The sequence below is a fragment of the Miscanthus floridulus genome, chromosome 7, assembly GCF_019320115.1.
Source record: "Miscanthus floridulus cultivar M001 chromosome 7, ASM1932011v1, whole genome shotgun sequence".
In the NCBI taxonomy this organism is placed as follows: Eukaryota; Viridiplantae; Streptophyta; class Magnoliopsida; order Poales; family Poaceae; genus Miscanthus; species Miscanthus floridulus.
The window spans coordinates 71,074,625-71,101,501 of record NC_089586.1 but is presented as its reverse complement, the minus strand read 5'-3'; the positions used below and the strand labels follow the sequence as shown (position 1 = coordinate 71,101,501).

The window sequence follows — 26,877 nt, the reverse complement described above, 5'->3', positions numbered from 1 at the left end:
CTTTGACATCAATTCACCAAATTCTTTGCATGAGTCTTCATTTGATGATCCAAAGATGATATCATCAACATATACTTGACAATTGAAGATATGCCCATCAAGCTTCTTGGTAAATAGTGTGGTGTCGACCTTGATCATCTTGCTTGTTGCGGAATACCCACTTTATTCCAATGACTCTTGCACCTTTTGGTTGCTCTTCAAGAGTCCAAACTTCATTGTGAGTGAAGTTGTTCAACTCTTCATGCATGGCATTGATCCAATCTAGATTTTTAAGAGCTTCTTCTATCTTGGTAGGCTCATAGCAAGAGACAAAAGAGCGATGAGCAATAAATGAAGAAAGTTTTTGAGATCGAGTTATTACACCCTTTGATGGACTCCCTATGATGAGATCTTGTGGATGATCTTATATGAGAGGTGTATTTCTTCTATTGACCACTTGAGGGGGAGGTTGTGGAGCATCAACATCTTGTTCTTGTATCACCATTTGCTTATGGGAGATATGAGTATCTTCATTTTCTACTCTCCCATCTTTTTCACCATCTTATGGCACACTTGATGAAGAAGGTTGATCAATGACTTGTACATCATCTTCATCATCTTTTGGCTTGATGTCTCCCACTGGAATATTATTCATAGCCTTCCTCAATGGTTCATCACCTACATCATTAAGATTCTCATGTGCTCCTTGGGAGCCGTTAGATTCATCAAATTCCATATCATATGTTTCTTCAACCAAGCCGGTGGCATGATTAAATACTCTATATGCTTTGGACTTTGATGAGTAACCAACAAGAAAACCAATATCACAACATCTTTGGAACTTCCCTAGGTGTTGCCTCTTTTTGTAGATGTAGCATTTGCAACCAAACACCCTAAAAAAGAGACGTCTGGCTTCTTCCCATTGAGCAACTCATAAGGTGTCTTGCCAAGAAACTTTTGAAGGAATAGGCGGTTGGATGCATAACATGCGGTGTTGATTGCTTCCGCCCATAGAGCTTCGGGGGTGTTGTACTCATCAAGCATTGTTCTTGCAAGAGTGATCAATGTCCGGTTCTTCCTCTCAACTACATATTTTGTTGAGGAGTATAAGTTGCGGAGACTTCATGTTTGATTCCAACTTTATCACAATAAGCTTCCATATTTGTGTTGTCAAACTCTTTGCCATTATCACTTCTAATCTTCTTGAGCTTCACTTCAAATTCATTTTGTGCTCTCTTGGCAAACTTCTTGAAGCAAGATGCAACTTTGGATTTGTCATGAAGAAAGAATACCCATGTATACCTTGAATAGTCATCAATAATCATAAGACAATAAAGATTTCCTCCCAAACTCTTGTATGTTGTTGGTCCAAATAAATCCATGTGAAGGAGTTCTAGCACTCTTGTGGTTGACATGAAGGCTTTGGTTGGATGAGTATTTGCAACTTGCTTGCCGGCTTGATATGCACTACAAAGCTTGTCCTTCTCAAACTTCACATCCTTCAACCCTCTCACCAAATCATTCTTCATAAGCTTCTTGAGTGAGCTCATCCCAACATGAGCAAGTCTTCTATGCCATAGCCACCCAAGTGTTGTTTTAGTGAATAGGCAAGTCTTCAAATTTGCATCTTCGAAGGTGAAGTCCACTAGATATAAGTTGTTGTATCTAAATCCATTGAATATCACTTGATTATTATCTACCTTGGATACAACAACCTCCTTCTCGGTAAACAAGCATTGGAAGCCAAGATCACACAATTGTCCAATGGATAGCAAGTTGAAGCTCAATGAAGCAACATAAAGCACATTGGAGATGAAATGATCATTTGATATTGCCACTTTGCCCAATCCTTTAACCTTGCCCTTTGAGTTATCTCCAAATGTTATTCTCTCTTGTCCATCTACCTCTTCATCTAGTGAGGTAAACATACGAGGATCACCAGTCATATGTTGAGTGCAACCACTATCAATAACCTAATGACTTCCACCGGTCTTGTAGTTTACCTACACACAAGAGATTCAAACTTTAGGAACCCAAACTTGTTGAGGGCCCTTCACCTTCTCAACAAGTGACTTAGCCACCCAAATCTTCTTAGGCCTATTCTTGTTAGGGGGTCCTAAGAACATGACTTTCATCTTTCCACTAGAATCCTTTCTAAGCATGTAGTGAGCATTGAAGGCAAAGGGTCTAGCATGCTTAGGCAAGGGTTGTGGCGGTGGAGTTTGGCACTCATGAGCAAAGTGGCCTTCTTGTCCACACTCAAAACATCTCTTTGGCTTTGTCTTTGGCTTTGATTGTTGTTGTTGAACTTGAGCCTTCTTCTTCTCTACACTTGCCACATATCCAATGCCACTTCTATCCATCTTCATAATGGTGTTCATGAGTAGCTCACTTTGGAGATGCTTGCCTCTTGCAAACTTGCTCAATCCCATCTTGAGATGCTCTTTCTTCATCTTGAGCTTCTTGTTCTCTTCCTTGAGAATATCATTATTCTTCTCTTCCTTGAGCTTTTTGTTCTCTTCTTTGAGCTTCTTATTCTCAAGGATCAACTCTTCATCATGCTCAAGGATTTCTAGCACAATGGTGTTGTGGCTTTTCATCTCTTCAAGATCTTTCATGAGCTTTTCATTTGTATTCTTGAGCTTGACATATTCATCATAGTCATTACACTCAACCACTTTCTTGCCTTTGCCACTAGATCCTTGCTCAATGCTCTCATCAATCAAATTATCACATGATGTAGCTATATCAATCTTAACAATATGGTTAATAGCATCATGTGGCTCATTTGGCAAAAATTCTTGAGCAATAACAAGAGTATCATAATTGATCTTTAGAGTTGTATGTTTATCTTTTAGCCTGTTGTGGCTAGTGATGAGCTCATTGTGCACCCACTCAAGTTTATCATGTTTATCTTTAAGCTCTTTCTTAGAAGATTTGAGCTCCTTGAGTTTGGATGATATAGCATCATTTGTCTCTTTAAGCTCAACATTAGCCTTTTCCAATGTATTGCATTTTGCTAAGAGTGAATCATTTTTAGCTCTACTCTTTCTAATGATCTTAGTATATTGTCTTAGTATTTTGACAAGATCATCATATGAAGGTGAATCATCATCATCGCTATCACTATCATCATCACTAGCTTGCTCATCATCACTACTATCATCATTATTAGTTACCTTGCATTCACCCTTGGCCATAAGGCATAAGTGTGTAGAGGATGATGACGATGGTGGCGGTGAAGATGAAAGATCAATAGCAATGGCGGCCACCTTCTCATCTTCACTATCATCATCGGATGATCTACTAGATGAATCAATATCCGTGAGCCAATCACCGACGATGTAGGCCTTTCCACTCTTCTTCTTCTTGTGAAAGTCCCTCTTTTTGCCATCTCTCTTCTTGTATGGCTTGTTCTTCTTCTTCTTCTCATCTTCATCTTTGTTACTTGAGTCATCTTTCTTGCCCTTGTTCTTGTTCTTGAACTTGTTTTTCTTAGGCTTGGTGCATTGATGTGCTAGATGACCAAGTTCACCACAATTGAAGCAATCCATTTTGGAGATTGGCTTTCTTGTAGAGCTTGTGAAGAACTTCTTCTTCTTGCCGTCGAACTTGATGCCACTCTTGTTTAGTTTCTTTAGCATTTTTGTGGCTTTCTTCACCATGAGAGCAAGATCTTCATCTTCATCTTCTTCATCACTTGAGCTCTCATACTCAAGTCTTGCTTTGCCCTTATCTTGTCTAGCTTTGAATGCTAAGTCCTTCTCTTTCTTCTTGGTAGAGGATGAGCCATCTTGTGGCGTGATGTGCATGTACATCTCATGAGCATTGATCTTTCCCAAGATTTGTATCGGTGTAGCGGTGGAAAGATCACCTTGGTGTAGCACGATCACAATATGCCCATATTTGTCAATGGGGAGGACACTCAAGATCTTTCTCACAACGTCGGATGGTGACATTTGAGTAAGTCCAAGCCCATTGACTTCCTCTACAAGAATATTCAAACGTGAATACATCTCATTAGCATATTCTTTGGGAAGCATCTCAAATGAATTTAGCTTTTTAATCACAAGATGATAGCGTTCCTCACACTCACTCTTGGTTCTCTCATGGAGCGCACAAATGTCCGACCATAGTGCATGGGCGTCTTTGTGGTTCCTTATGCAGTTGAACACATCTTTGCAAATGCCTCTAAAGATGGTGTTTCGAGCCTTTGCATTCCACTTTTCATAATTAACCTCATCGCCTTGTAAATGTGTAGCATCCCAAGGTTTTGGGAAGCCTTGTGTGGCGGCTCTAAGTATACCAACGTCTAGAGCTTTACGCCTCCATGCGGATTTTCCAATATGGAAAGTCATCTCCCTCAAAGATAGGAGGAGGTTCATCCCCGTGAGACATCTTGTTCTAAGCGATTAAGCTTAAAAACGTGAGCACGAGGCTCTGATACCAATTGAAAGGATCAAGATGCCCAAGAGGGGGGGTGAATTGGGCTAATTCTAAATTTTCTTGCAATAAGTAAATCCTACGGTTAGCCCAATTAACCCCTTGTGCCTAGAAAAGTGTTTCTATTAATCTAACGCACAACAGACTTACAACCTATGTTCCAAACTTACTCTAGCATGTCAATTCTATGAATGTAAAAACAAGTATTAAATTGCTCAAAGTAAATGCTCAAAGTAAATAGAGAGAGAGAAACGCGGCGATGTTTTGCCGAGGTATCGGAGAGTCGCCACTCCCCACTAGTCCTCGTTGGAGCACCCACGCAAGGGTATAGCTCCCCCTTGATCCGCGCAAGGATCAAGTGCTCTCTATGGGTTGATTCTTCGACACTCCGTCGCGGTGAATCATCCAAAACCGCTCACAACTTGAGTTGGGTCACCCACAAGCTCCGTCGGGTGATCACCAAGCTCCCAATCACCACCAAGCCATCTAGATGATGGTGATCACCAAGAGTAACAAGCATGAACTCTCACTTGACCACACAAAGCCTAATGAGAACGGTGGATGCACACTTTGCTACTCTTGATTCACTAATGAGGCTACTCTCTTGGATTCTCAAATCTCAATCACCTCATTAGGACCTTGCTCTTCTTGGCACTCACAAACGTGTTTTTCAGCTGTTGGAATGAGCAAAAGTAACTCCATACACGAGTGGAGCTTCTATTTATAAGGCAGCCTGAAAAATGAACCGTTATGTGCCTCTGCGGGGTGACCAGATGCTCCGGTCAGTTCAACCCGCACACTAGTGATTAAGTGTTGACCGGACGCTGGTAGGGTCCAATCACCACTGACTGGATGCGTCTGGTCGCATTAAACCCTCACTGGAACCTTACTGTACTCGACCGGACGCTAAACCCCTAGGGTCCGGTCAGTACTGACCGGTCGTGTCCGGTCGTAGAATTCCTTCTCTGGAACCTTACTAGAGTCGACCGGACGCTGGTCCTCAGCGTCCGGTCACTCGACCACTCAGCGTCCGGTCGCACCGAACGCAATCACCTTGGTCAAATAAACTGAATGGACCCTACAGCCAGCGTTCGGTCCAACCGAAGCCAGCGTCCGGTTAGCATTTGACCCTCCATTCACTTCCAACTCTCGAACATATGTGAATGAAGTTTGCTCCATAGGATCATAGGGCTGTTGTGGAGCTAGCTAGTGCTAGATTTAATAAGTGTGCACCACACCTAACTCACTAGACTCATCTAGGTCAAGCTACCCGTCCATACCCCCCTTAATAGTACGGCCAAAGGAAAAACAAAGTCCTAAACTACTCTAAGTGTCTCTCCAACTCCAACCAACACTTAGAACTAGTCATCCTTAACCTTGTCATTCATCCTTTGAAAACCGAAACGATTTCCATCGTAGGGGCATGACCACCTTGATTGCCCAATTGATCTCCATTACCATGACCTAACTTAATTGCCTCTGCAAAACACACATTAGTCATAGTAATATTGTATTGTCATTAATCACCGAAACCCAACAAGGGGCCTAGATGCTTTCACCCATGATACAAGGCGCTTGCACTTTAGCTCCCGCATGCAGCAACTAATGTAGGACCAAATCTGACTCCTAGGCTCCCTCAGGAATGCATTTGTGCAGCATGCATGCATGAATGCTGGAAGCTAATTGGCTAGACCGTTTCTGCATGCACGCATGTGGCATCACAGTAAATTGGACAGAGAACCAAAACGCCTTTAATGTGTAGGAGTCAATTTACTTATTGGTCTTGGTGCCAAAGGGAGTTGCGCCTTCTATCCTGAGACGAAGTATTTGTTTTGTCAAATGGGTGTAAGTAGTTTTTTATATAATTGTAGTCAAAGTTTAAATGGTTTGACTCCTCGAATTGTGAGAATTGTATTTTTTTGTAGACGGAGGAAGTATTATTTATTGTGGTGGCCCTATCTATATCGTGTGTAGGTGTTGGAACAAATGACAACATGGAATCACTTTGTATTACTTCCCTAGACGTGTGGTAAAACAATTTGGTGTTTGAGCAATTTCAATTTCCTAACCCTAGTTAGCTCATTGCGCTCTTAAGACCCAAAAATTTGATCCTCACTGGAATTTCTAGACAAGTCCGAAAATTCCGACTGGGACTGAAAATTCCGGTACCGGTGATTTAATCCGCTATAAAGTTTTTAAAGTTTTAAATTACTCTTATTCACCTGCCCCTCTATGCTTGATTTATACCTGTATCAAAAGAACTTGAGAATGCTTGGGTTTGAATAAAAAGATGAAAGGAAGAGAGAAAGAATGAGCATACAAATTCATGTGTGAGCGGCTTGGCCTAGCAGCCGGGACTCACACATTTTCCTATAAAACTAAAACACATTATTACTTGTAAAATATCTTTTTCTAAAAAGGTTATTTGTTTTAAAAAAGACTTACTAGCGTCTGGACGTTCGATCCGAAGCGCTAGCATCGGACAGTGCCGCGCACGCAAGAGAAGTGGAGCTCGTGCTGCCTTTTTTTTGCCCGCCCACTGTGTAGGCCCTCACACCCGCGCTCGATTTCTCACGCGCCTGTCTGTGTCCGCTCGATGGCGTCCCAGCAGCGGGCCCGTGCCACCTGGACGTCACCCAGCAATTGCGATAGGTGGATGCGGCAGGTGGGTCCTATTACAATATGTGCAATACCAGATCTACTTTTGCAACACCCACATAAAACACTTGAAACATATGTCTGAAACAGCTGAAATACTTGCAACATATATCTTAAAACATTTGCAGAACACCTAAAAAACACTTGAAAGCCATTGCAAATATATACCACATTCAGATAAAATACTTGCAACATACGTATCAAACACCTGTAATGCTTGAAACATACGCTTGCAGCATGCATATATATGCAATATCCATGTCTACTTTTGCAACATACAGATAAAACACCTGCAAATACATCGGATAAAGATGAAATTGTTAGAGGAGTCAAGGGCCTATTGGGCCTTAGCCCATTAGGGTTAATTAGTCGCTTGCTTAGGGGCCAAGTCAGACCTCTCTATATAATGAGAGGAGATGTATCAATCTATAATCAAGGAAGAGATTAGAAGGAAATCCCTTCTCTCTTGCTGGCCGTGGGCAAAGCCCCGCGGCCGGCCTCCCCCAGCGCCCTTGCAGCCCTAGCCGCCGCCGCTGTGAACAGTACCCGCGGGTACTGTAGCGCCGCGGGTACTGTTCACTCCAACCGCCGTCGCTCCCCTCGACTCTCTCCTCTCAATCCTAGCAACCACATAACATCTGGTATCAGAGATCTCTGGTTCGATCATGTGGTTCGATCATGTCACCACCGTGCCCCCGCTGCAGATGGCCGCGGGTGCGTCGTCCTCCGCCGTGGGCGTCATGACGAACGAGCAGTTGACGGCGGCTGTCCTTGACCTCGGCAAGATGGTGGCCGGGATTCATGGGTTCCTGCTGGGGCCGCAGCCGAACCCACCGCTGACGTCCCAACAGCAGCTGCTGCCACCGCTTCCGGCTTGGATCGCCGGTTTGTCGAAACCCATCTACACGCCGCCCTCACTGGACAGCACGGACGCGGCGCCCTCGGCCTCCGCACAGGACCCGCCGCCGGCGTCGGTGCCCTCATCTGTGGGCGCGCAGTCGGCGGGCCTCGTCCTCGGCGTGCCGGTGCCTCCATTCACAGGTGCATAGCCGGGCGATCAGATCGCCACTGTGGCAGCAACCGTGCAAGTGGCGCTTGCGCAGAAGAGTGATTGTCAGTCTGCGACGGTGCGATTACAGGCTGCAGCACGCGGCCTCCTAGCGCGGCGCCGACTGCAAGAGATGCGCCGGCAGATGCATGAGGCGGCCTTGACGGCGATCGACCTCGGCAAGGGGGGGCACGACCTCACCCCGTCGAACGGCCAACAACAACCGCGCCGACCCGTTGCTGTCTCCAGGCGCGAGCATGGTGCTGTTCCCGCAGGCGGCGCACTCCAGTTCTATGGGAGTGATGATAGAAGAAGCGCACTCCTCTTTGTCGCCGGTGGAGACGCACTGCCTAGCGCTGCCGCGTTTCGCTGTCGGCCGCCACGAGGTCGTCTCCGCTGGTCGCTGTTGCGATTGATTCCAGACAGCCGTACCCGTGCAACCCTCTCGTTTCGATGGTCTCCATGGGATCCAGGCGGCTACACGAGCCTGTCCAGCACGCGGAGGGTGTTCGCCGCATCTTCAGGATTCAAGAATAAAAAGTCGAGTTTATTTGAAATAAGCCAAGATGTAAAAGGCTTGTTCTTAGGTATTCAGTTTGTGTCTAGTGAAGCCATAGTTAACATCATTGTTAGGTCGCAGCTCGAGGACGAGCTGCATGTCCGGGTGGGGAGTAGTGTTAGAGGAGTCAAGGGCCTATTGGGCCTTAGCCCATTAGGGTTAATTAGTCGCTTGCTTAGGGGCCAAGTCAGACCTCTCTATATAATGAGAGGAGATGTATCAATCTATAATCAAGGAAGAGATTAGAAGAAAATCCCTTCTCTCTTGCTGGCCGTGGGCAAAGCCCCGCGGCCGGCCTCCCCCAGCGCCCTTGTAGCCCTAGCCGCCGCCGCTGTGAACAGTACCCGCGGGTACTGTAGCGCCGCGGGTACTGTTCACTCCAACCGCCGTCGCTCCCCTCGACTCTCTCCTCTCAATCCTAGCAACCACATAACAGAAATATTTAGAACATATACTTAAACATATACGTGTATAGCCATTGCAAAATGTGTAACATCCCAATCTACTTTTGCAACATCTATATAAAATACTTGCAACATACCTCTCAATCACCTGAAACACTTAAAACATACGTTTGCAACCTGCTCTTTCGACGTAAACATCTTCTTGTTGCTGTGTAGGTTCGTCGACGCGTAGAGGTCACTAGTGTGCTCGCGCGGCGGTGCATTAGGGCGAGGTGGGTCGCATGGGTGGCGGTGGCATAGAGGGTGGGTGAGTGACGCGTGGAGGTCACCGTGTGCTCGCCGACGACACGGAGCTGAGCGACGGCACACAAAGAGGTGGGGGCGGCACAGGTGACGATGGCGCAGAGGGCAGGTGCACGCTCCGGACGATCAGACTGACCCTAACATTTCTATTTTTTAAATCTTTTTTAGACGTTCCGTTTTTTAAATCCATCAGCCCGATCGGCTGGGGCTGGCTAGCTGGGCTGACGGGCCAGCCTTCTCACATAGATACTATTTACATGAATCAACCAGCAATACTTCTCTCTCACGTAAACGAACCAGTAACGATATGAACCCGCCAACCCATCAACTGCGTATCCTCGTACTACTCCTGTCCCCAAATCCCCACCTCCCGCCCCATCGCATGAAGGCAGTCCACAGTATTTCCCAACACCACGTTACTGACGTCAGGGCCCCGCATTTCTCTTCATCCCTTATCACCCCACACGTGGGTTGGTCCACGTGAGCGCGGCCTTGCCTGCCCAACGCCTAACACCCGGCGATCCTACCACGCATCGACCGTATTAATCCCACGCCACCTTGTCCCTTTCCCCGCGTCACCGCCCTCTCCGTCGCCGCCGACCGACCGAGCGCCGCTCACCCACCCCACGAGCTCCCGCGCGGGTTCATGTCCATCTCCCCACGCGAACGCACCGGTGGACACTATTACTCGCGCCCGCACAACCCTAGCCCTAGTCCCCAACATGGCAGCGACAGACGCCGCCACGGCCGCCGCTCCCCTCCGGCATCCGTCTCGCCACCCGGCGCCGCTGCGGCGGCCGGAGACGGTTGTGTCGGCTCGAGCTCCGGTGAGTTTTCCTCCCCAATCGTTCCCCTGCACCCGTAGATCGATTTAACGCGCCTATTCCCGGCGAGGCTGGATCTAGGTTCGGTTGGTTGTTACTTTGAGAGCTACCATCTGCTGTGGTGTTGGTTTGATTGCGTGCCGTTGTTTGGCGCCAGCTGGTGCCTTGGCTGAGCACAAGCTTGGAGGGAATTTTTTCTCCTAGCAAGTTTACAGTGTTCTCTTTGCGCATTAGGGACTGAGATTTTCAGCGGCTTAACTCATGTGATTGGCCATGGATTCTAGGTTTTATGCTGAGCTGAGAATGATTTGATAGCCTGGAGCCAAATTTCGCGTGCATAAATGCTCGTGGGCTTGGGCTTGGTCAAGCGGGATGGTTATAGACTTAAGTGTAGTTACTGTATGTTTGCTACTATTAGGTTTGATTGAATTTGGATGCAAAACATTTGCTGAGTTGCTGTTTATTGTGTTGAAGGACGAAAGCATAGTTTAGATGCAGACACCCAGGTGATAGTATTTTTCATTTGATTCAGTTCTTATCCAGCAGAAAATACAGTAGCAACATAATTTAGATTTCATCATAACCATTGTTTCTCCATATATATTTGATGACCACACTCTGTTTTTAGTGTACAATATGGTCATGATCTGTGTGCCTAACTCTATGTATGACAATGATTCAATACATTGCATTAAGAATAAGATTGTCTAGTGTACAGGTCGTCTAGATCTAGATGTTTAAATCTGACCATATTTTGTGTATCAGCGCGTCGATGGCTGAAATTCATATTGAATGTTTACCTGATCAAGTTACAATTTTTCATAAAAATGAACGTCTTATAGTTAGATCAGCAGTGACCTTTAATTTACAAGTTTTATACCCTACAGTTGGTTCTTTTAGAGCTAGTGAAAAAAATATGCTACTGAAGCTCTAGTGCTAGCATTTTGAATTTTGAACAACTGGTTTTCATATGGACATCTCCCAGTGTAGTACTAATATTGGAAGTGAATATTCCAATGGCAATGGAGATACTTGCCTTTGATTTGCTTGTTATTTCCAATCAAGCCGCTCTATACATGTTGTTATGGTGTCATCATACTCATTATTTCACTTTCACAACTTGGTTATTATTAAGATCTTAAGTCAGCTTTTTCATTATCTTCTTGTTAGACTAGTATGCATAACCTCATGTTGCATTCTCATCGTTGATGCCATGCCATTTTTAGCCCTCCTGTTTTCAGATGAATCTTTACAATGCAATTCGTATTTTGCAGACCCAGTGGTTCCAGCTATTAGAGAATCTATTAATGCTCCCGAAAAGGTGAAGTGCTTGAGGAGCTTATTGCCATTTTCATCTTTTCTTTGCACATTAGCGTTAAATACTCCAGTTACTGATCTTAACATATTGATAAAATGCAATAACTTCCAGGTAGTTGGATTTATAATATCTGGGGAAGAGATATGTACTCAAGAGGTTGGCAATATTGCAGAATGCCAATCTTCAGAACAGGAGAATTTGGGTTTCACTGTAGATAGTTTTGGCTCAGTTGGGTCATATCCCGAGAGACCTAAAATGGCGGGATCCCTTCAGGCTGACCATTTGGCTTCAGGTTCTACTGGACTTCAGCGTAATGGGACTCAGATAGCTGCTAGGAAGAATCAGGCCGTGAATGCCAATCACCTCTTGAATTTCCAGTATGATCCTATTTCTCGGCCACAGCCCAGAGGCCCTAGAACATATCCTCCCAGAAGACAAAGGAAGATCAAACCTTACAACAAGGATCTGTTCCTCCAAGCAAACTATAAGTTTGTTGTGTTGGATACTGGGAATTACCAGATTGAATCAGTGGATCCTGATAAGATGCTCCAGTGGGAAGATATTATCTGTGTAAGGTACTATAGCCCTTCTGAGGTACAATGCCCTATTTGTTTGGAAAGCCCATTGTGCCCACAGATCACATCATGTGGACACATATATTGCTTTCCATGCATTTTGCGTTATCTAATGATGGGCAAAGAGGATTATAGAGGTGAGTGCTGGAAGAAGTGTCCTCTGTGTTTCATGATGGTATCAACAAAGGATTTGTATACAATACAAGTTACTCAAGTCCAGAATTTCTGTGCTGGTGACGTTGCCACATTTACACTTCTGAGCCGGTCAAGAAATTCGCTCACTCCTTCCATTAAAATCTCCTCCAGTGAAAGTTCTACAGCAGATGAAGATCCATATAATGTTTTTTCAAAGTTTATTTTGACATCTGACGTGGAGTTGTCTGTTCGAGAGGCAAAATTGGATCTTAGTAATTGGTTGCATATGGCTGACTTAGGCCTTGTTGATGACTTGGAGAAACTTCCATATGTTTCTGCTACTTTGGAGCAACTGGAAGAAAGGATGAAATATTGGATTGAGTACAGAAACTATGGTGGTAGCCCTCCATCAAAAGATAGCTTCTCTCCTGGATCTAGTTTCAAGTCTAGGAACTCTTTTGATGTGAATACTTCTCACCAGATCAGTGGGCACAAGATCTCCTCTGTTTCAGATAGAGATATGGTCAATGGTATTTCAGAACTCTCCATGTCTCCTGAGTTGAGCACAAGCTCTGGTAAAGGAACAATGTCTAAAGTAAATGAGAAATGTACCACCACCATTGATTCAAATGAACATGATCCATACACATTTTACCAGGTCTGAGATTTTCAGGCTTTTGATACTGATGAATTTTCCAAGTTGTGGTTTCACATATTCAGAGTTTCCGATGGCTTTAAATATTGTTGCAGGTGTCAGATGGCCAACACCTAATTCTTCATCCACTAAACATGAGATGTCTTCTAAACCATTTCGGAGGTTCTGATATGCTTCCACCTAGGTAATATGATCTTTGCTTATTCCCTGAAAGTTTAGTTCTAGCACCTTTACACACTATTTTGTTGTTGCCGTGCAAGTGCAACTCTAGTATGGTAGTGTTAGTCGCTGAATTCTCACTCTTGGTAGTAGGAGAATTCTTGACACTAGGAGTTGGGGCAATTTTCTTGTCTATTTCTCACACAAACTCACAAATACCATACCAACCTGAGGGGTTGGGGTTACATATTTATAGGCTGCTAGCCAGCCAAGCATATGCCATGATGCTAGTCTAAGATGCTAGTCTAAGATGCTGTTCTCTAAGATGCTGTCCTTTAGTCTAAGATGCTGTCCTAAAAACAGAAAAACAGCCACAAGGACCATGTGAGCAGCATAACCCCACAAAGACCAGCCACACATGAGACTTATCCATCATTCTCCCCCTAAGTCTTGTGCGTCGTCTTGTGGGAGAGTTGAACCATCCCGGTCCTGGAGCAGAGCTCAAGGAACTTGATCCTCCCAAGGGGCTTGGTGAGCAGGTCCGCAAGCTGGTCCTTGGTGTTGATGTAGCTCGCCTTGATGCTCCCTTCCTCCAAACAGCCTTGGATGAAGTGGTACCTCACCCGGATGTGCTTGCTGCGTTCGTGGAACACGGGGTTCTTTGCCAGGGCCAGAGCGGACTTGCTGTCCACCCTGAGCTCCACCGCTCTAGTGTCTCTGCCGAGGAGATCACCAAGCAGTCGAGCGAGCCAGAGCGCCTGAGTCGAAGCGGTGGAGGCCGCTATGTACTCGGCCTCACAGTTGGACAGGGCCACCACCTGCTGCTTGACCGACTGCCAGCTAACGAGGCACTTGCCGAGGAGGAAGAGGATCCCGCTCGTGCTCTTGCTGGTGTCGATGTCGCCGGCGTGGTCGCTGTCGCTGTACCCGACGAAGTGTGCCGCCCCAGGGCACCTCGGGTAGTAGAGGCCATGGTCAAGAGTCCCCGCAACGTAGCGGATGATCCTCTTCACAGCCTGCTGGTGCTCCGTCGTCGGTCGCTGCATGAACCGACTAACGTAGCCGACGGAGAATGCCAAGTCCGGCCGTGTGTGGGCGAGGTAGCGAAGGCTCCCCACAAGACGCCGGTACTGCGTAGCGTCCACCTCCTCCGTCGGCTGTCGCGGCTCAGCTTCAGCCTCTCCATCGGAGTGAGAGCTGGGTTGCAGTCGGTGAGCCCAGCTAGCTCAACGACGCGCTTGGCGTAGGCGGTCTGTCGAAGCGTGATCCCAGAGTCATCCTGGTGCACCTCGATTCCCAGGTAGAAGGAGAGAGGCCCCAGGTCACTCATCTGGAAGGTGGCCTTCATCTCTTCCTTGAATGCCGCCACCTCCGCATCCTTGGTGCCGGTGATCACTAAGTCGTCGACGTAGACACCCACCAGCAGGGCATTTCCTCCATTGCCCCGTCGGTAGATGGCCGCCTCGTGCGGGCTTTGCTCGAAGCCCATCCCCTTTAGCGTGGAATCCAACTTGGCATTCCACGCCCTCGGTGCCTGCCGCAAGCCATAGAGGGCCTTACGCAGGCGGAGTACCTTGCCCTCCTTGCCGGGGATTGCAAATCCCGGTGGCTGGTGCACGTAGACCTCCTCCTTCAAGTCGCCGTTAAGGAACGCCGACTTGACGTCCATGTGATGAACACGCCAGCCCTCCAGGGCAGCTAGCGCAAGGAGTCGCACGGACTCCATCCGTGCCACGGGAGCAAAGGCGTCGTCGAAGTTGACCCACCCCCTCCTGCTGCACGAAACCTCGTGCCACCAAGCGAGCCTTGTGCTTGACGATGGCGCCGACTTCATCCCTCTTCAGCTTGTACACCCACTTAAGGGTGATCGCGCGGTGACCACGAGGAAGGTCAGCAAGCTCCTAGGTGCGGTTCTTCTCAACCGCATCCATCTCCAACTGCATCGCGGCGCGCCATGCCGCGTGTCTCTCGGCCTCTGCATACGACCGAGGCTCACCGTCGTCACACGCAAGGTGCAACTGCGCCTCCAGGTCGTGAGGCACCGGTCCCGACACCGGCTGGTCGCCGAGAAGGTTCTCCATCGTACGGTACCGCAATGGCTCGCCGTCGTGGTACGCGTCGATGCGCTCCTCGTCGTGAGAGTGGAGTAGCGAGCTCAATCGGGCTGTGCTCGACACGAGCTGGAGTAGACGTGCCCGGAGAGGTGCCTGTCGATGCTGGAGTGCGTGGCGTTGCTGGCTGTGGTGGAGCCGGCGAAGAACTCATCGCAGCCGAGGTCCTGGCTGGAGAGCGTGGTGCTGTCGGAGTAGCAGGCGCCGGGGTCGGTGGAGGCTCGGGGACTGGGGTGGACGCGCTCGCCGAAGAAGAGCTGCCTACTCCCACAGCTCCCTCGAAGTGGACGTACTCGACAGTGAAGTCGTCGTACGTCGGAGCCGAGCCATCGTCCACCGCCTTGTCCCACGCCCATCCTCGCCCTTCGTCGAACACAACGTCGCGCGCCGTGCGCACACGCTGTGTCTTCGGGTCGAGGATGCGGTAGGCCTTCGAGCCCTCCGCGTAGCCGATGAACACTCCAGGAGTGCTCCTGTCGTCGAGCTTGCTGATGTGGCCAAGCTCCTTGGCGAACGCGAGGCAGCCGAAGACCCGTAAGTGGGAGACCGCCGGCTTGCGCCCATGCCAAGCCTCGTACGACGTCCTGCCGTCGAGCGCCTTGGTAGGCGAGCGGTTGAGGATGTAGACGGCCGACACCACCGCCTCTCCCCAGAAGACAGCCGGCATCCCCCTCTGCTTGAGAAGGGCCCGAGCCATCCCCACAACCGTCTGGTTGCGCCGCTCGACGACGCCGTTCTGCTGCGGGCTGTACGGCGCGGAGTAGTGGCGCTGAATGCCCTCATCAGCGCAGTACGACGCGAATTCAGCCGCCGTGAATTCGCCGCCGTTGTCGGTGCGCAGCAAGCGCCGCTTGCGGCCGCACTCCGCCTCCGCAGCAGCCTGCGCGCGCCTGATGGCGTCCGCAGCCTCTCCCTTGCTGCCGAGGACCATCACCCACATGTAGCGGGAGAAGTCGTCGACGAGCAGCAGGAAGTAGCGTCGTCCTCCCGGTGTGGCCGGTGTCACCGGGCCACACAAGTCCCCGTGCACGAGCTCGAGCCTCTCCTTGGCTCGAAAGCTCGCCCGCTAGGGAAAGGGGAGTCGCCTCTGCTTCGTCAACACGTAGACGTCGCAGAGCTGCTCCACATGGTCGAGGCACGGTAGGCCTCGCACCATCTCCATGGCACTGAGCCGCTTCAGGGCCTCGAAGTGAAGGTGCCCGAAACGCTCGTGCCACTGCCACGCCTCGTCGTCCCGACGAGCAGCGAGACAGAGGGGTTGTGCCACCTGCACGTTAAGGACGTAGAGTCTATTTGCGCTTCTGGATACCTTGGCAAGAAGGCGACGACGGCGATCCCAAATCCTCATGACTCCATCCTCAACCACCACGCGTGAACCGTTCTCATCTAGCTGTCCCAAGCTGATGATGGAGTTCCTCAACGCGGGGATGTAGTAGACTCCGGTGAGCAGCCTGTGCTCACCAGACACGGCGGTGAAGATGATGGAGCCGACGCCCTTGATCTCCACGCCGGAGGCATCCCCAAACTTGACGGAGCCTCGGACGCTAGAGTCAAGCTCGGTGAAGAACTCCCGTCGACTGGTCATGTGATGGGTGGCGCCGGTGTCGAGGCACCACCCGTCAGTCTTGTCGGTGCCGGAGCTGTCGCCGAGGAGGGCGTGTGCTTTTGGCTCGTCAAGGTGGAGGAGAGCCGCTGCGGCCGGTGCCGCTGGAGGTAGCTCGATGCTGGCATGTGCCATGAACAGAGCCGGCTCCTCCGCCTGTGCGACGTGGGCCTGGCCGCGTCGTGGCTGTCGACAGTCCTTGGCCCAATGGCCAAGCTGGCCGCAGTTGCGGCAGGTGTCGTCTCGTGCCGGCTTGTGCCTGCCGGCGGCGCCGCCCTGGGCGCCTCCGCGGGCATCACCCTCGGCACGTCCTCGCGCCCTGGCCTGGGCGTCTTTGCGCGCCTTGCGCGGCTTGCCACGCTTGCGGCCGCCTGTCGCGGAAGAAGACTCCCCCTTCCTCCGGTCACCTTGGCTGGCAAGCCACTTCTCCCGAGTGAGAAGGAGCTTCCCGCCAGTGGTGATGGGCCCCGAGAGGGACTGTGGCTCATCGCTGTCGACGACCTTGAGGCGACCTATCGCCTCCTCGATCGACATCGTGGAGAGATCCAGCAGAGACTCGATCGAGCGAGCCATCTGCTTGTACTTCTCAGGGACGCAGCGGAAGAGCTTTTTGACAGCGCTCTCCTCGCCGTAGGTGTCGTCGCCGAGCTGCACCATCTTCTGCAACAGAGTGTTGAGACGGAGAGCAAAGTCATCAACGTCCTCACCTGGCTTGAAGGCCAGATTCTCCCACTCCTTGCGAAGTGCCTGCAGTGTGGACTTGCGGGCGCGGTCGCTGCCGATGCGTGCCGCAGCGATGGCGTCCCAAGCCTCCTTGGCAGTCCGCTTGCTGGTAAGCGAGAACTGCATCTCGGGCGGGACTGCAGCGATGAGAGCATCCAGCGCCCGTCGATCTAGGTCGTAGTCGATGTCGCCGTACCGGACTGCCTCCCACATGTGCCGCACCTGGAGCTTTACCCTCATCACCGCAGCCCACTCGACGTAGTTGGTCTTGATGAGGGTAGGCCACCCACCGCCGGGGCCGACGTCCCTAACAACAGCCTGGAACCCGTGGTAACCACGGTACCGATCCGGGGAGAGAGAGCCACGTTGCCTGTGAAGGCCGCGATCTCCATCGACCCGTCCGCCACCGTTGCCGTGCGCGCCTTCTCCAGGAGCGCCACCGTCGTGCGCGCCTCCTCTAGGAGCGCCGCCAGCGCGTCCGCGCCTGTCTGGGCTGCTGCCACGCTCGTGGACGTGCGCGGCTGCCCCAGGAGCGCCACCGCCGTGCGCGCCTCCACCAGGAGCACCGCCAGCGCGTCCGCGCCTGTCTGGGCTGCCGCCACGCTCGTGGACGTGCGCGGCTGCCCCAGGAGCGCCACCGCCGTGCGCGCCTCCACCAGGAGCGCCGCCAGCGCGTCCGCGCCTGTCTGGGCTGCCGCCACGCTCGTGGGCGTGCGCGGCTGCCCACTGCGCCGCCCGCGCTCGCGCTGCCTCCCTCTCTAGCAGCTCGAGGTCCGCGTCGGCACTGTCGTCAGCACAAAAGGAGCTGCTGACGCTGCCGCGCAGAAACTCGACCTCCGCTGCCGCCACACGCGCTCATGCGCCGCCACCGCTGCTTCCGCCTCCGCTCTGGCTGCTGCCAGCTCCGCCGCTGCCAGCCTCGACGCCCTTGTCGCCGCCGCAGCGGTCTCTGCCGCCGCTCTCTCGCGTTCCTCTGCCGCGGCAAGTTCGGCCTCCTGCCAACGCCGCGTGCTCGAGGCGACCGAGCGCTGAGACTGCCCTGCGGACATGACGCGCTACCGGGGGGCTGCTGCGTGGGGAGAGGGCTGCTTCAGACGAGCTGGGAGAGGAGTAAACAGGAGCGGCCGGAGGAGCTGCTACTGCCAACAGCTGGTGCTGTTGTGGGGCTGGGAGAGAAGATGAGCAAGAGATGCTCAGGCTACAGGATAATACGGCTCTGATACCAGTTGTTAGTCGCTGAATTCTCACTCTTGGTAGTAGGAGAATTCTTACTCTCATCGAGAGAGGATGACATTAGGAGTTGGGGCAATTTTCTTGTCTATTTCTCACACAAACTCACACAAATGCCATACCAACCTGAGGGGTTGGGGTTACATATTTATAGGCTGCTAGCCAGCCAAGCATATGCCAAGATGCTAGTCTAAGATGCTAATATGCTGTCCTAGCTAAGATGCTGTCCTCTAGTCTAAGATGCTATCCTCTAAGATGCTGTCCTCTAGTCTAAGATGCTGTCCTAAAAACAGAAAAACAGCCACAAGGACCATGTGAGCAGCACAACCCCACAAAGACCAGCCACACATGAGACTTATCCATCAAGTGTAACTTGCATTCTGTTTAAGGAATAAGGAAAGATACTGACTTAAAATGCCCTTATTTGCTTCTAGCGCTATTAGAATGCCCTTATTTGCTTCTAGCACTACAATCTACCTGAATGTCCAAGAGCACAGATAGTGCCTACATGCGACGTGTGAGGCATGTTGTACTCTGCAGCTACAGTTGACCTGTGACAATTAGGTTAGTTGGAGGGCTTGATGTTTGCATATTTATTTGCAGTATTTGGTCCAGTCAAAGATGTTTTGCGCTTGGGGTTCTCACAAATGTGTGTGAATCGTTAAACTGAATGTGCGATTTTAGTCGTCTTAAGCCAATTTATTACTCCCTCTTGTCATAAAAACATGTCGTTTAGGACAATATATGGTCAAACCTTAATAAAAAGTACAAAGACATAACTTTTCGATTATTGAATTGGAAACATTAAGTGTCGGATCCAGGAATTTCTTGGAGCCTGGTTGATCCTCACTATACAAGAGTATTACCTACAACATATTATGTTTATCCTTTAGACAAGACACATCTCTTTTGCCCTCCGGCAGAGCCCAGGCGACCGGCCCGGGTCGCTGCACGGTGGATCTGGGGGTGGAAACACATAAGATATATGTGTAGTTTTTTATTCAAGTAGACTTGCAAAATATCAGACTTGAAGGATTTTAAAAATATTTACTAGAAGAAACTAGTGGTCAAAGATACGTATCAAAGGCCTTGCAAGGTCAAATGCAACAAGTATTTTTGACTGGAGGTAAGTATCAATTATCTCAATCCATCATCCCTGTTTCAAGTCAATTTTTCTGTAGCCATTGGTTACCATGTAGCTCTGAGATTAGTTTCTGCGCCACACCCTTTGTGGAAAATTATGAATTTTTTTCCTGTTGCAGCCCCATAATTTTTTTGAATAAAAACTACTTTGAAATGCTACCACAATGCCAGTATCTTTTGTCACTTTAATACTGTTGCTGTTTTTGATTGGTGCTTGAATCACGTTGATGTTACTGACTTTGCTAATTTGTACACAGAATAACTGCAAAAATATTGGAGCTGGAAACTGTAACACAGTCTGAGGCTATAAGGAAGCGCTATCGGTTTTTGAGTCACTTTTCATTAACAACTACATTCCAGGTAAATTTGGTATTCTTATTAACATCCACATGCAGGTGAAGTTGGTGTGAAGATCAAGTTTTGCTCTTGGCCAATGACCATGCACATCTGATACATTATGCAGTTCTGTGAAATTGACCTGAGTGATATAGTATCTCCTAGCTCATTGGCTCCATTCTTGGATGAAATCAAGAAGCGTGAGAAACAAAGAAGACGAGCCGCCAAGAAGGTAACAAGTTTGTTGGCTGCATTGCACATTATTTTGTTGAATCATTCAGAACTCATGAGAACTATCATGTGCATCAGGGTAGTAGAGACTGGGGGTCAAAACCACCAGGTTATTAGCAGGTTACCTGGTGGAGGGCAGCCAATTGCAGATTTAGTTTACAAAAATTGCAAATTAAGTTTCTTGGGGTCTGAAATATGGATTGCCCTAGGAGTCATGATATAAATGCCTTGGAACTGTTTAGTAGTGAAAGTGGCCAGGTTTTTGGAAAACTGGATCTGAAAAATCTGATGATCATTAAGAATGTCACTTTGATTTGCCTGTGCTATGTAGCAGTCATCCCCATTGGATTTGCCAGATCTAGATTGTGCCCTGAATTGGGTAACTGTTAAAAGAGTTAGTTGATGAATATTAGGTATTTGGATATTGGCTTTCTCATTGCTTAACAATGATGTTTGTACAATGCCTAGATGCAAATTTTGTCCCTGTTACTGCTTGGTTTTGTCTTATATTTGTTGGTTCTTTCCCAACAGTAGTACTCCCTCCGTTCCAAATTATAAGTCGCTTCGACTTTTTTGGTACATCCATTTTGCTATGCATAATCCCATCTGGGGGATGGTGAAGCCCTTTACAACTGGTTTTGGCAGCTAGTTTGTTTTTAAAGAGGCACATGAAACCTAGTATATGTCTAGCAAGGATGAGCGCAGAATCATCAGGCATAATATAACTTGCAACTCATTCTTTTTTTCTCGAACACACAGGAGCTGCGTGTCATCTCATTAATAGGTAGAAAAACGGTCTGATTACATGCCGATTTGCAACTCTAATTCACAATGCTTATCACCTACAAATTGCTTACCTAATTGGTTAATTTGGACCTTGGCCATTTCTGGAAATTTAGATGCAATTGGAATCCAAATACAGTATGAGGAGGTCATCATTCTGTACAAGGGCCATTAAGTTTCATGGTTTGCTTTCCATGTTGCTTGTGTGTGGCCTGTTTTGTCTCCTTTTCACATGTTTCCTCTGTTTTTATAGGAAGAAAGTGAGAGAGCAAAGGCGGAAGTTGCTGCTGCTGTGCAGGCATCAGCTATGCGGTTTGAGTATGCAAATTCCTCTCAAAGTCACAACGATGTCATGTTCTCACTGGATGACTTCGAAGGTAAATTTACTGAACTTTGAATAGAGTTCCATAATTAGTCTGACTCCCCTGCTTGTTGTTGACATCCTTAAAATCGCAGTTTTCTGTTTGCATTTGGCTGTTGCCCATTTTCTCATCTGCTTTATTACGCACGTCCGCATTGGGTTCATTCTTGTTGGCGCTGATTTTGATGTCTCTTTCCACTGAAGCTCTGGGAAACAATGCTGGGCCATCCACCAGTCCACCAGTCAGTGAAAGGAAGCTTTTCTCTGACGTAACGCGCCTGGGTTTTGCATCTGCTCAAGACTCACCTCCCCTAAGACTCGGAACTGGGGATGCAAATGGCCAAAGTGAAAACTCAAGAGACCAAGGTACGAGATACCTGGTCTGTTTAGGAGTTTGGACACTTATCAGTGTATTACAATTAGAACCTGATTTCCAATGAAGTCCTGGCGGTAACAATATATTTCTGTTATATGCAGGGCTGTTAGCGACACCCGCATTATCATTTGCCAGCATCATATCTTCCAGCAGAGCTGTGGCTGCAGCTGACAACTCGGAGATGCAGAAAGCAAATGGCGCTGGGAAGAAGGGTAAGAAAGCAACTAGAGTGCTCTTGTCGACTGGTGGTGGCCGTCGATACTGAAGGACAAGATACATTGGAAGCGAACAGTTTGGTTGTTTCCATATAGTACCGTAGCTCAAAGCAATGTGTATAATGCATAACCTGGAATACGCTTGTAAAGTTGTAACACTAAGCGGCAGTTGTGTGCCTTCTGCCCCTCTTTTGTAGGTGTGCTTGCGTTGTACCCACATGCTGTCCCATGCCTACTTTCTGGAAACGAGCGCAGAGAGCCATATACCGTAATTAATAATGACGGCGCAACACTGTTTTTTTCCCCTGGAACGCCGCTATTCTGTCCAGTGTCAAGCCTCATCTCCACCTTAGCTGCGTCTTCCTCCTCGTGGCCCTGGGCGCCTCCGCCCGCAGGCTGCAGCTTAGTATGCTCCGTTTCCGTTCTAAATTGTTAGTCGTCGTTCTTGCTTTTTTAGTACGTATCTTTTACTGCAGCTAGATAGATATATTTAGGAGTAAATTTTACACCTGGTCCTCAAATTTGTCTGGCTGTCATTTTGGTCCTAACTTCTGGAGTGTCTATGTTACGCAACTGCTCTTATTAGGGCGTTCGGATGCTCCTGATGTAAGTGGGCAGCGATGGCCCAAACAGCTCACTGCGTTTTTGCCCTCAACAGCTCTACTCCTGAAGTTTGTAAAAAAAAAAAAAAAAAATCCACTCGCCCAGACGTGACCTCCACTGTCCGTGCCGTTGCGGATTCCGTCGTGCCCCATGGTGATTGCTGTGGTGTGCCCGGCCGCCTACTTGGCGCCATCTTTCCTCTCCACTGGACCTCCCTTCGCCGCTGCTCCTGCTCCACCACCAGCCCTGCCTAACGACGTGGGCACCGCCATGCCCACGCATGGGGCGCGCGTGCTTGCGTCTGATGACACCGATAGGTGCTGCCGGTGTAAGGAGAAGTGCTGGGCCCTGACGCGGAAGCCCTCTGGCCCTGCGATGGCCCCGACGCCCCCGATACAGATAGTGGAGGAAGCCGCACCGGGATACGATGAATGTTGTAAGCGTACATTTTAAATGTTTCAGAGGTATGTTGCAAGTGTTTCATACGGATGTTGCAAAAAGTAGATCGGGATGTTGCACATGTTGCAATGATTGTACACGTATGTTTCAAGCGTCTATCCCCAATGTTTCATCTGTTTTTAGACGTATGTTGCATATGTTTCACACATACGTTGCAAGTGTTTTATCTAGATGTTGCGTATGTTTGCAATAATTTTCATGTGTTTCTCAAGTGTTTTAGACACATGTTTCAAGTGTTTCATCTGTCTTCAGATGTATGTATGTTGCAAGCGTTGCATCTGGATGTTTCAAAAGTAGATAGATGTGTTGTACATGGGATGCACGTGGGAATTGAAGCGGGAGGGGACGCGTGTCCCACGTGGGTGTGCGATATGTAGGCGCGGGCGGGGGCCTGCCGGCACGGTGAAAGGTCCTAAATGGCTACAAGGGGGAGTGAATAGCCTATTAAAATATCTACAAAAACACTAGAGCAAGTGGTTAGTAACCTAAAAGACGAAATACAATTTTGCTCTAGCTCTACAACGGTTGCAAGCCACCTACACCAACAATTCTAATTGATTATTGTCTCTAGATCACACAAGGCTGTCACTAATTCTACACTACTGAGCTAGCTAACTAGATCAACTAATTACACTAAGCTATACAACTACCTAGCAAGAGAGCTACACTACACTACTACCTCTACAACAAGTATGAAACAAAGTAGTGCAAAGGAGAGTGGTAGGGTGATTATACCGTCCGAGGCAAGCGCTCAATCAATCAATGTGAATACCAATGAGCACCGGTAGATAACCAAAGAGACAAGAGACACATGATTTTTCTTCCGATGTTCACGTGCTTGCAGCACGCTAGTCCTCGTTGAGTCGACCAACACTTGGTGGTTCGGCGGCTAATAGGTATCACACACCTAGCCAATACTTGGCGCCACAAGAACCTACCACAAGTGAGATAGCTCAATGACACGAGCAATCCAATAGAGTACCTTTTGGCTCTCCACAGGGGAAAGGTCAAGAACCTACCACAAGTTTGGTTTTCGCTGCTCTCGAGAAATAAATGGCGGTGGCACCGGACAGCCCATGGTGGTGCACCGCCGTGCCTGAGACGGTGTACACCGGCGTGTCCGGTGACCACCCTGAAGCTGCCCTTATCAGCCAAGTCTAGGTGGGCACCGCCATAGGGGTGGCGGTGCACCGGACAATGGGTGGCGGTGCCACCTAGACACCGCCACTAGCTCGCCAAGTTGCAAACTTTGTCTCGATTCGATCCACGACAACTCAAGCAACTCCTCGCAAGTGATGCTAACTCTCAAAGTGTTTTCTCAAAACATGTTAGAGCCAAGTTAACATTTCTTAAAAACATTTTCAATAAATATTTTTGCTTGCTCTCCGATTGCGCACTAGGCCTAAATGCAATGCATGAAGTCTAACACCTAGTGGCACCAGATGACCAAATTATCTAGTAGAGATCCCCTCTTAATAGTACATCCATCTATCCTAAACGTGATCACACTCTCTATAGTGTCTTGATCACCGAAAGAAAAACCCCTATTTATACCTTTGCCTTGATCTCCATAGGGTTTTGTTTTTCTCTTTCTTCTTTTCCACGTTGTGCACTTGTCATCATCACATGTGGCCATCTTCATCATTTCATGTGATCATCACCATCACTTGAGTGCCACCATGCTCCACACTTGGATGTACCAACCTATCTCTCACAACACTTAGATAGCAAGGTTAGTACATATGTTTCATCAATTATCCAAAACCATACTAGGGCTTTCAATCTCCCCCTTTTTGGTAATTCATGACAACCTTTTTACAAAGATATTCAATGAAATTTTCTTGGATTCATATTGCTTGCCCAAGCATTTTACCATGTGTAAAGGATATGGACAAGTTTCATAAACCCAAATTGGTAGCATTAGCCCCCCTATATATGTTTTAAGAGTTTGGATTTGAAAGCTTGCACATATGCATAGATTAGGAAGTGTGGGGAAGTATTGTCTACTGTAACACCTCTGGTGTTTTAAACCCTAAAAGATGCCATGTCATCATATGCATTGCACATCATTTTTGAGTTAGTGAAAACTTTGATATGCATTCACTAAAACAAGTTTACTTTTATGATTATATGTGTTGACTTGTATGGATGAATCAAGTTCATAACTCTAGTTTTAAATTTGAATTCCAAAACCCTAATTTCCAGCATTTAAATTCTACCCTGGAAAACCTAATTCAAAATCTAAGCACATTTTGGGGTTGAGCCTAAAAGGAAAAGTGTAGATCTTGTCAATGTGAACAAAGTTGGTTTTTAGAGTTTTCAAAGTTGTTATGTAAAATTTGGAGTAATTTGAAAGGGGATAAATTCTATAAGTGTCCCCTTTTGATTTCAAACTTGCATTTTCAAATCTAGACATAATTTGGGTATGGTTATCAAAGCAAAGTTGTAGAACTTTGGATTTGGAACAACTTTTATTTTTGGAGATTTTTGAGTTTCCATACAAATTTGAGAGTAATTTGAGAAATTGAGCGAATGGCAATTTGGTAATTTGCTTGAACAGTGCAAGCAGGCAGACTCTCACCGTCGGTGAGCTTCTACTGGCTTCCAGGCGCGGCCGTTGCCACCTCCTGCTTCGTGCTGGCATGGGGAAACTGCTGCGTGTCGTCTCCAGGTTCCTTGGCCGCCCTATAAAGCCGAGATGCCGTCGTCGTCCTCATCCGTTCCTTCCTCTGTTTTTCCCATCAGCGCTGCCTTGCTCCGACGAGCTCACGCTGGAGTCATAGAGCCCTCCTAGTCTCAGCCGAGCACGTCACCATGATTGCCATCACCTAGCGCCTCCAGATCACTCACTTGCCTAGCTTCTTTCCCTTTGGTTTGCCCGGCATAACTCCGTCTTCTCCAACCCCGGCAAGGCTCCGTCGAGATCAGTTCCACCATGGACAGGGAGTTTGGGTGGGATTCTTGCTTCAGCTTTTGTTGTTTCTTGATCTTCATTCTCTCGTGATGCTCATGAGCTTGATCGTTGATTGTTTGGTTAGCTACTTTTCTCAGAACGGAGCTTCACCGTGAGTTCATGCCGCCGCCATCGTCTCCAACGTCGACGACTTAGCTCCGACTCGCCACAACCGTCGTTCTCGAGCGCGTCAGCTTTGGGGTGAGCCACTGATCATGCCTGTGCGATCTATTTAACCTCTACCATGCCATAGCCACCGGACCACATGATGCCAGTGAGTTTTGCTCCACCGTGCAGTTGCGCTCGTCGCTGCTTGCGTTGTAAAGCGCTGTTGGACTAATTAAGTGCTCGGTTAAGTCCGTTAGAAGTTGCTGAGTACGCCGACGACCTTAGTTTCACTGGTGAGGTACTAAATCGTTGGGCGCACATCGGCCGTGCTCTGTTGAGCCACCATCGTCACTGGCAAGGTCACTCCGGTGACCTAGAGCTTCAACCTGTGCCACCGGTGTGTGCGCAATGTCAAGGAGATCATGTTGGTTCGATTCCCATCGCCGGAGACCTCGCCGCCGGTGAGAACGCACTAGTCAGAGGCTCGACGAAGCGCTGCTCTCACTGACGGGTGCGACCCTGATGTCAGCGACCGTTTGTTTGAAAATGAAATTTTCTATTTTGCTGAAATGATTAAATAGT

At 48.5% G+C, this 26,877-nt stretch overlaps 1 protein-coding gene across 1 annotated transcript; it reads left to right on the top strand.

The window, feature by feature from the left end:
- Window positions 1-9,902: 9,902 nt before the first annotated feature.
- Window positions 9,903-22,454, top strand: LOC136467071 (uncharacterized). Its single transcript, XM_066465617.1, has 9 exons — window positions 9,903-10,221; window positions 11,493-11,539; window positions 11,648-12,904; window positions 12,997-13,085; window positions 20,128-20,230; window positions 20,334-20,438; window positions 21,474-21,597; window positions 21,786-21,947; window positions 22,059-22,454. The coding sequence occupies exons 1-9, from the start codon at window positions 10,041-10,043 to the stop codon at window positions 22,220-22,222; spliced, it is 2,232 nt and encodes a 743-aa protein (XP_066321714.1). The 5' UTR covers window positions 9,903-10,040; the 3' UTR covers window positions 22,223-22,454.
- The last annotated feature ends 4,423 nt before the right edge of the window (window positions 22,455-26,877 follow it).

What these genes read in the sequence shown, in the direction of transcription:
- LOC136467071 (XM_066465617.1), top strand. Translation starts at nt 10,041, where the DNA reads ATGTCCATCTCCCCACGCGAACGCACCGGTGGACACTATTACTCGCGC. An exon ending in GAAGACGAGCCGCCAAGAAG is followed by an intron (nt 20,439 to 21,473) that starts GTAACAAGTTTG and finishes CTGTTTTTATAG; the next exon opens with GAAGAAAGTGAGAGAGCAAA. An exon ending in TGAAAACTCAAGAGACCAAG is followed by an intron (nt 21,948 to 22,058) that starts GTACGAGATACC and finishes TGTTATATGCAG; the next exon opens with GGCTGTTAGCGACACCCGCA.